The sequence below is a fragment of the Zingiber officinale genome, chromosome 2B (genome assembly GCF_018446385.1).
Source record: "Zingiber officinale cultivar Zhangliang chromosome 2B, Zo_v1.1, whole genome shotgun sequence".
Classification (NCBI taxonomy): Eukaryota; Viridiplantae; Streptophyta; class Magnoliopsida; order Zingiberales; family Zingiberaceae; genus Zingiber; species Zingiber officinale.
The window spans coordinates 27,273,915-27,283,317 of NC_055989.1; the positions used below are offsets into that span (position 1 = coordinate 27,273,915).

At 35.8% G+C, this 9,403-nt stretch overlaps 1 protein-coding gene and 1 non-coding gene across 2 annotated transcripts; one reads left to right on the forward strand and one right to left on the reverse strand.

The window, feature by feature from the left end:
• Positions 1 to 221: 221 nt before the first annotated feature.
• On the reverse strand, positions 222 to 1,025 carry LOC122048210. Its single transcript, XM_042609804.1, has one exon. The coding sequence runs from the start codon at positions 1,023 to 1,025 to the stop codon at positions 222 to 224; it is 804 nt and encodes a 267-aa protein (XP_042465738.1).
• Positions 1,026 to 1,667: 642 nt separating this feature from the next.
• Positions 1,668 to 1,774, forward strand: LOC122049799. The gene has a single exon (XR_006131056.1). It is a non-coding gene; the product is annotated as a small nucleolar RNA R71 (small nucleolar RNA).
• The last annotated feature ends 7,629 nt before the right edge of the window (positions 1,775 to 9,403 follow it).

The window sequence follows — 9,403 nt, forward strand, 5'->3', positions numbered from 1 at the left end:
TATTTTTCTTCTCCAAACTTATGATCATCTTCAATAAGCATGAAGGTACTTGGAGAAGAGTATGAGGTTGCTTCAAAAGAAGGATACGATAAGGCTGGGGATAAGTTGAAAATTAGCTCTTCCTTGCCAACTTTTAATGATAGCTAGTGATTCTTCACATCTATGTTAGCTCCTGCAGTGGCTAGGAAAGGCCTTTCGAGAATTATAATGATCTTCGGGTCCTAAAGGATAATAAAATTTATGGGGATAATAAAATTCCTTATCTCCACTTTCACATCTTCAACTATTCCTAAAGGATATTTGTATATGGAATCATCTAGTTGAAGTGCGATAGTTGTCAGCTTCAAATCACTCAACCCCAATTTCTTACAAATGGAATATGGCATGAGACTAACACTAGCTCGAAGATCATAAAAGGCTTTATCAATAATTGTACCTTTGATTTTGCATGGTATCGAAAAACTACCTGGATCTTGGAGCTTAGGAGGTAAAGCGTTTAAAAGCAATCCACTAACTTTCACAGTTAAGGCAACTGTCTCAAACCCTTCCTTCTTCCTTTTATTTGAAATTATATCCTTCATGAACTTGGCAAATTTGGGCATTTGGTATAGAGTGCCCAACAATGGTATATCAATACAAATTTCTTTGATCTTTTCCAGAAATTTCTCAAACTCTGCATCCTTCTGCGCTTTGAGCAATCTTTGAGGAAATGGAACTGTTTGAATTTTAGTTGCAGGTGAGAGCTCTCCAACCTCAATAGTAATCTCCTCTTCCTTCTTTTCCTGCTCTGGAATGAAGGAGGGAGTAGACGACTCTTCACTATGATTAATTCCATCTTCAACTATAGCGGTCACTTGGGGAATACCCAAGGTCCGTCCGCTTCTTAGCTCGATTGCCTTGTAGTGCTCCACTGGATTCAATTCAGGTTTGTAGGGAAAATTTCCTTGTACTCTTGAGGAAGAAGAACTAGCTATTTGACCAACTTGATTTTCAAGCATTTTGATGTACTTATCCTGGTTGTCCATTCCTACATTTATCTACTTTCCGTGTTGTCCAACTAGATGTTCATTTGCTTGATATCCGACTTCATCTCATTTTGGTTAGCTAATATCTCCTCAAGTAGCTTTTCAAAACGACTTGATTGTGTATTTGACTATTATCCTGATTGTTGCCCAAAGCCTTGATTGTTCTTGAATGAGAAGTTAGGATAATTTCTCTACCCTGGGTTGTAAGTATTGGAGTAAGGATTGTTTTGCCTCTGATTGTAGTTACCAATAGCATCACACTATTCCACCTGAGATACTTGCATATTGATAGCTCCAAAGGGACAAGAATCTTTTACATGCTCTGAGGCTCCACACACTTCACAAGATATAGAAATTGCATTTACAGGACCTGAATTCAAATTCTCAAATTGTTTAGACAGCGAATCAAGCTTTACAGTGATTAAGTCTAGGCCATCCACACTATATTTTCCCGGTATCTTGATTGCTCCTGAGCTCCTTTCTGAAGCCCATTGGTGGTGATTCTGAGCCACACTCTCAATGATATCTTTGGCTTCATCAAATCCCTTGTTCATTAGTGTGCTGCCTGTGGCAGAATCCAAGGAAACCTTTGTCTAATAATTAATACCATTGTAGAAGGTGTGAATCATGAGCCACTTCTCCAATCTGTGATGTGGACAGTCTCTCAGCATTCCCTTAAATCTATCCCAAGCTTCATAGAGAGATTCAAAGTCTGTTTGCTTGAAACTTGCAATTAGATTTCTGAGATGTGCTGTTTTGCTGGGTGGAAAGAATTTGTCCAGAAAAACTTGCTCACATTGGGCCCAAGAAGTGATATAGTTTGGAGGCAAGGAATTTAGCCAAGTCTTTGCTTTGTCTCTTAAAGAAAACCCAAACAATAATAATCTGATGACTTCTAGAGGAGCCCCATTGATGTGCATTGTGCTCATAATTCATTGAAATTACCAAGGTGATGATTTGGGTCCTCCATTGGACCACCACCATATTGGTGTTGTTGAACCATGGAAATGAAAGGTAGCTTCAATTCAAACTGATTGGCCTCAACTGTAGGTCTGGAGATATTGAACCTAGGCCCTCTTGCGTAGGTGCAGTATAATCCTTCAAAGGTTTCTTTGCCCTGGTTATTTGCTCTTATTCTTGTTGGTTCTTTTGTAGATTTAATCTTCGATGAAATGCCCGGTCGATCTCAGGATCAACGGGCAAAAGATCTGTAGAATTTCTTTGCATACACAAATACACCAACAAGAAACAAGCTAGAATTTATTGCTTGTTTTGAATTTTTTTTTTTAATAAAACAAAATGCAGAATTCAAATGGAAGAATTAAAATGCAATAAGGAAAGATAAAGAAGAACTAAAGAATCAATGAATTATCTAGACAAACTTTGATGCAAACTAACTAGATTTAAAACATTCAATTGTCGGAAACAGTGCCAAAAACTTGATGTGTTAACCGTAAATGCACGATTGTCGTCAGGTAATAAAATTTATAAAAGTAGATCCCATGAGGATTGAAGCTTAAATGCTAGTTGGTCCTACACTTTGAATTAGATTAGATAAAAATCGATAAAGATATAATTTATGTTTTTTTGCAAGGTAAGATTAAATAGAAAGTAAATTTGAGTAAGTCATTAATTCTGAAAGTGTTCTAGGCCACTGGTTTCATTGTAATGGTGGATGTTGTACTACCAATTAGCTCATTCCTAGTTCTCTACTCATACTTTTGTAGGATAGTCTAAGTTACTACTGAATACCACCCCGCGATGATGTATTGGAGTGCTCTCCCTGCCAGTAACCAAGTACGCCATCAAGTGAAGAAATAACTAAGAGAATTCGGATTTTTAATAGAGTACCTCCTGTCACAAGGTCTCCCCCGGGTGTACGTCTCTAGATTACGTAGATCACTTGCGTAGCATATGATTAGGAAAAGTCCATTAGGTTGAGTGATAAACTCATCCATACATAGAATCATTCTCCCTTAGGAGGTTAGGTTCCATATAGAAGGATAGTTACCTTAGATACTCAACTTCAAACAAGTATCTTAAGGTCATGCCGAACTATATTGGAACGTACACTCAAATGAGACAATGATCCATGCATCTAGTCAACAAAAATTCAGGTTCACGTACAATCCCAATTATAGACACACAGCAATGTAACTAACTCACGAATAAGATCTATGCACAAGATATACAATTTAGATAACAAAACTCATGATCATATGGGAAAGTCTGTATGCAAGCATTTAATCAAACAGAACAAATGCATATAAGCTTAATCAAACTAAGGCATTGGTAATTCAATAGGGTTTATATCATCCACACATCACAATTACTCCCTACATCCTAGAGCAATAGAAATCTACTCCATAATAGAAAGAACTACAATCAAAAGACTCAAATACATAGAAGTTTCCAAAACCTAGAAGAAAAAGGGTAGAAACTCCCCTTTTAAGTCGATTGAAGCCCTTTTGATGCGGATCTTGATGTGCTAACGAGAATGGAGTAGCTGTGTGCCCTTAGATCATCTAGAAGGTGACCCCGGATGCAAGGATTTGACCTAGAGGTTCTCCTCCAGTCCATCCAAACTTCCTCCTTTGAAAGGGGATGAAGTTCCCCTCTTATAGAGGTGAGGCACATGCTAACCGTGCCTCTAGGCATGACCAGAGCCAAGTTGGTTCTGGCTTCAGGCACACGGCCGTGCCATTTAGTACGGCCTAAGCAAAGCTTGCTCTACTTTGTCCTCTTTGGCCATTCCATTTAGCACCACTAGTTCTTCAAAACTATGAATCTGGAGGCATAGCAGCGCCTCAAGGCACGACCAAGCTCAATTCTTCACTGGTAGTTGGCACAGGTTGGCTTCAGGCCGTGCCATTTGGTACGGTGACAACCAATTATACTCTGGATTTCTTCCTTGGTCGTGCCTCAAGGCACGGCCAGCTTCTTTCCTTGCTCCTTAGCTGTGCCTGATGGCACAACCACCTCCTCCAACCCGTGCCTCAAGGCATGGGTAGGGCCATTTTGGGTTGTTGCTTACTCCTTTGTCTTGGACACTCCATCCCTTGGCTTTTCTCTCCATGGGAAGACAAAGCTAGGCCCCGATCTTCGTAAAATGATCTTCTTTTGTGCCTTTAGAATCCTTTTTCATTTTATACTACTTCTGAAAATGCAAATAGACACTGAGCAGATCGCTGGATGAAAAGTAGTAATTATACTGAGATATGATAGAAAAAGGGCGCAAACAGATAGATCCTATGTGATGAATGCAACAAGATGTGCATTAAACCATACAAAATAACATATATAATCTATGCACATCATCGAGCCACGAGTCTGCACTTATTTCCAAAGGTTCCGATGACGTACAATCTATTTTAAGGAAAAAGTTTTTTTTAATAATTGCATGTTTACATAAGAAATTAACTATGTCTAAAAATTAAATAAATGAACTAAGTATAGAAAATAAAATACTTAACGAACAACTAAAATCAATCTCAATAATCGAGCCGATTCAAGTTGAAATCCCAAATCAAGTTGCAAAACTTCAGGAGGACAATTCCAGATTGAAAGGTGAAGTAATTGAATTAAAACAACTACTAAAAAAATTCACAACTAGATCATAAAGAGATGTGTACTTGGATCACAACTACTAAGTACCTCGATATGATACTTGGATCATAAAGAGCTGTGTACAATAAATTCAGACTTAGATACAAGTCCAGCTCAACTAACCAAACCTTTATATCTCTAGTCAATTAAAATAAAAAATAAACTGAGGCCTGGGTTCTGGAAACATGCCTAACCACGCAAGTAGGTATTAATCAATACTACGTACCTAAAAATAAAATACATTATCTAAAACTAAATAAACCAAATAACTCAACCTTAATCTCAAAAATTAAACCCTCTAACATAAATTCAGTAAAATCAAACAAAGCAATAACTAAACCTAAATTAAATAAAAATAAAATTAATCTAAAGTCAGACTATAACCAAGTCTATTATAACTGTAAAGAAAATCGACACAAATCCAAAACCCAAAACCCAAGTCCAATAATTTAGGGGAGGCTCCAAACTAGTTGGCACCTCCAAAATCAATAACTTACCTAGGTGAGTAATTAGGACTAGTTTAAATAGGGACAAAAAGTTTAATTTGATAAACAGTGTTGGTGAAGTTTTGGATGATAGTAGGTTAGGGAAACTCTGCTATGCATGTCTAGGAAGATATGACTTTAACCTGATGCATTTGACTTAGAATGCCTGACTGAAGCTACCCCTTATGAATCCTAACTGGTTAAACCAGAGTTTTGTATTAAGTTCACTGGATAAGACTATTTGAAAATTTTCAAAGGTGTGGTTACTCTAATGATGTCCAGGTGACTCACCACAGTTTAGAAGTTAATCCAAAAAATGTCTATTTGTTGAACCCAAAACTAAACTTCAATCTAACACAAAGTTAAACCAAACCCTGAAATTCAACTTAACTCATCTCACAAAATTATACGATTCCCTGATAGAAAATATTGATCGGGTGAGATGACTAAGGATCTAAAATTAAAGTAATTAAAGTTAAATTAAAATTTAAATTAAAAATAAAAAAATCAAATTTAAATTAAAAAATTCAAAATCAAAACTAAAATTAAAAATTCAAATTCAAAATTAAAATTAAACTCTAAATTAAAAATTATTAAATCAAACTTAAATTGAATCAAATTGAATTAAGCCAAATTAAATTAAAATTAAAATAAAATTAAATTAAATTAACCTCTTAAAAATAATTTCTAACTTAACCTAATCAATTATTAACTTAATCTTAACTTAAATTAATTTTAATTTTAACTTAAATTAACTTTTAAATAACTTAATCAATTTTTAACTTAAATTAATCTTTAAGCAATTTAATTAAAATCATTGTTCTTAAAAGAAAAAATTGAAAGTGCTACCGAAGGTGCCTCCGAGACAATCGGAGGCCCCCTCTGAAGGGTGAGAAAAATCCCACCCTAATCGACTGAAAGCACCTTTAGTCAGTTGAAGGCGCCCTCCATAGCACATGTAAGACACCTTCCATTAGGTTGAAGTCTCCTTCAATTAAACCTTTTCTAGTGTATAGAGCTTAGGTCGATTCGCGAATTTACTCCTAGCAAGGCACCTTCTCGCAATAAATTTCAACATTTTCTCAAGTTTTATACCTCCAATCCTCAATAATACCTCCTAGGTATACTCTAACTTACTCTATATAGTTAATCTTTAGCTATTTGTATGCTTTCCTTGTAAAATATGTGTATGCGTACGATACTTGCTACTTTAGGAAACTATGAAATATTGCTTCTACCTCGGGCAACACCCCATCTACTAATACTAGATTCTCCACTGAGTGACTTAGGATAGACTTTCTATAGCACACATATATTGCACTTAAATCTAGATTTTTGAGTAGATTCTTTTTCACCAGATACTATGTACCTATCATTGAGGTCATTGCTAGTTAGATAGGCTAGTTTACTGTAGTCATTTAGTAAACCTAGATCTATGTGCATAGTTTTACAACAACCTAGTTAAGATTGACGATCTGATATACTCCACTAAAGTTAGTGGAAAGGACTTTACCTTTTTACCCACTCTTTTGTATGATAGCCTAGGACTTAGGAGGTCTACCTGCTCATTTTTGTGTTACCCTACTAGAGAGTTGTCATTTGGCGAACTCTACTCCCACATTACATTGGATACTATCCACATGTATTTTTTTAGGGAGGAGAGATTACCTACTGTAACTGATTTTAGGTCACTCTCTCTTAGGGTCCAGGACTATGTCCTATATCAAGTCCTGACCACCTGCATTCTCCCAATCACATCTCACGGCATTACGATGATGCAGCCATCCCACTCCTTCTTTCTATATACACTGTGCTAGTGTTTAGATATCAACATTGCATTGCATATGTTTTAGAATGTCATCCATGCATCTAGTCTCGTCACTAGGTGGCAGGTTCATATGCCCTATTATCACATTTTGACATATATATTCTCAACCATAGGGGTAGATATGACTCAGGGTACGTCCACCTTCCTTAGCGCATATGACGATACTGGTTAGCGTCAGCTTGCATTACCTATAGATTTTATCGCTTAGGGTAGGGTGGACTAGCTTGGAGAGCGGGACCACAATCAGACGCTCCAAGCGAGGCCGAGGATGATTTTCCACCTATTATTCCTACCGAGGGAGAGGAGTTACCGACATTTACGGTTGAGGAGCTCTTTGGACCTTCTCCGACCCATGCCTCAACTTCATTATCCATCGAGGATCATCTTGCACTACAACAAAAACCTTCATAGACATCGGTTTTCCACCAGTGTCTATTTCATTTTCGACCGATGTCTATGAAACCGATGTTAAAAGTCTGCCATTTTAGACATCGGGTTAAAACCAGTGTAGTATCACTTAACGACATCGGTCTTCAAATCGGTTATTAACCGGTGTAGTATCACTTAACGACATTGTTTCATCAACGGTGTAAAACCGATGTAATATTGTATGTTAATAACACCAGTTTTGGCAGCGGTAAATGACCGATGTAATATTAGTTAATAACACCGGTTTTGCAGCGGTGGAAAACCGATGTAATATGTATATTTTTTTAACAGCACAAATTTGATTTCCGAAACAATGAAAAACCGACAATAACAAAAAAAAATACATAAATATTCACAAATTATACAAATATTCTTCATTCAATAATATCCATAAAATACAAAAATATTCACAAATTATATAAATAATCTTCTTACAACAGTATCTATAAAATACCCAAACATTCTTTTTACATCAAAAGCTAGCTAATAGATATCAAAATCAAGGTAGAACATTCTTTTAACACATCAAGGTAGAACCGCACTTCAAATGTAATCTAGCATGCATTCAGCCCACTCGAACCACACTTCATCAATTTCAACTCTGGAGTACTTGAGATTTGTAAACTGTAAAAACACATAAATCCACCATATGTAAAATAACTAAAACAAATGTGTACATGTATCAAATAAAATAGAATACTGAGGTTGTCAAAGATTTCAAACCAGCAGTGCATGCATGAGCCTCAGGCAATGTTGAAAAATCATTGGCTCATAGTCTCTCTGTCACATCATTATATAGCCACTTCAACCATTGACCAACAAACCTAAAAGCATATGCTGAAGCCAGCAGCGGAAAGAGTCTGCTTTGCTGAGTTTGTAATCAATGACCTGTGAGAGAAAGGTTAAATAAGAATTTGTAACTGCACGAACACACCTTTTCAAGAGGATGAAAGACTAAATAGAATGTTTACTTTAGGTGGATAAACAAGAGGATGATATTGTGGTAAATTAATATATGTATGTTAGAATATTTTTCAATGTAGCACAGAGTACTGATATTGTACCTGAGTCTCAGAAGAACCATCTTGTGATCCAAATTGCCTACAAACATAACTATATCTCACAGCAATGCACACAACTCGAGATAAAGCCTTAGAAGCATCAGAGATAATTGTTTGATGAACATAAACCATTGTCCCATATAAAAGCTACCTTGGGACATCAAATTGCACATACTTCCCTTCCCTTGTGACTTGTGAAACCCTGGACAATATTGAAAATAAAAAACAATCAATATCATTGATAAGCAATGCAGAGATCATATCTCAAATACCTCAGTCAAAAACCACTACACATACAATTGCTCTAGTAATGTTAAACTGTAAATAGAATAAGAGAGGTAAACTTCCCTCTGCAGGGTCAAAGTAAACATAATGAAGAATTAGGTATGATCATTTAAACTAATACACTAGTCCAATCTAGAGTCAATATGACTGCATGCAGAAAAAAGATATTACATGTATTAGCCTTAAGAAATATCCACAATTGACCAAGTTTGCCAACTTTGTCAAGATCGATCCTATTCCGAATGAAAATAGGTCCATAGGTCCTGATCATAGGATCGGAACATAGGATCATAAGAGAATTAACTTATATATTTTATAATTATATTTAACATTTAACATTTATCATATATTTTTAATTTTCAGTATATAGTATTACTATGAATATTTTATGACTATTATTCTGAACTGTAAAAAAAATTATAAAAGAATTATTGTTCTGAACTGCATGGGTGGATACTTTTCCAAGACCACCAGGCCACCACTGCACATGTGTGAAATGGATGCCATTATCATTGAAACATTTAGGGATATTTTCATCTCAATTATTTTTATAAATAATTTGGTTTTGTGGAGAAAATTATTGTTGAATAATACATGAAGCTATACGATTGTGAAAAGGCACTATTGTCTCAAGGGATCTATTAGTGAATCTAGGTTGGATCTTCAGAACACAGATTGATACTG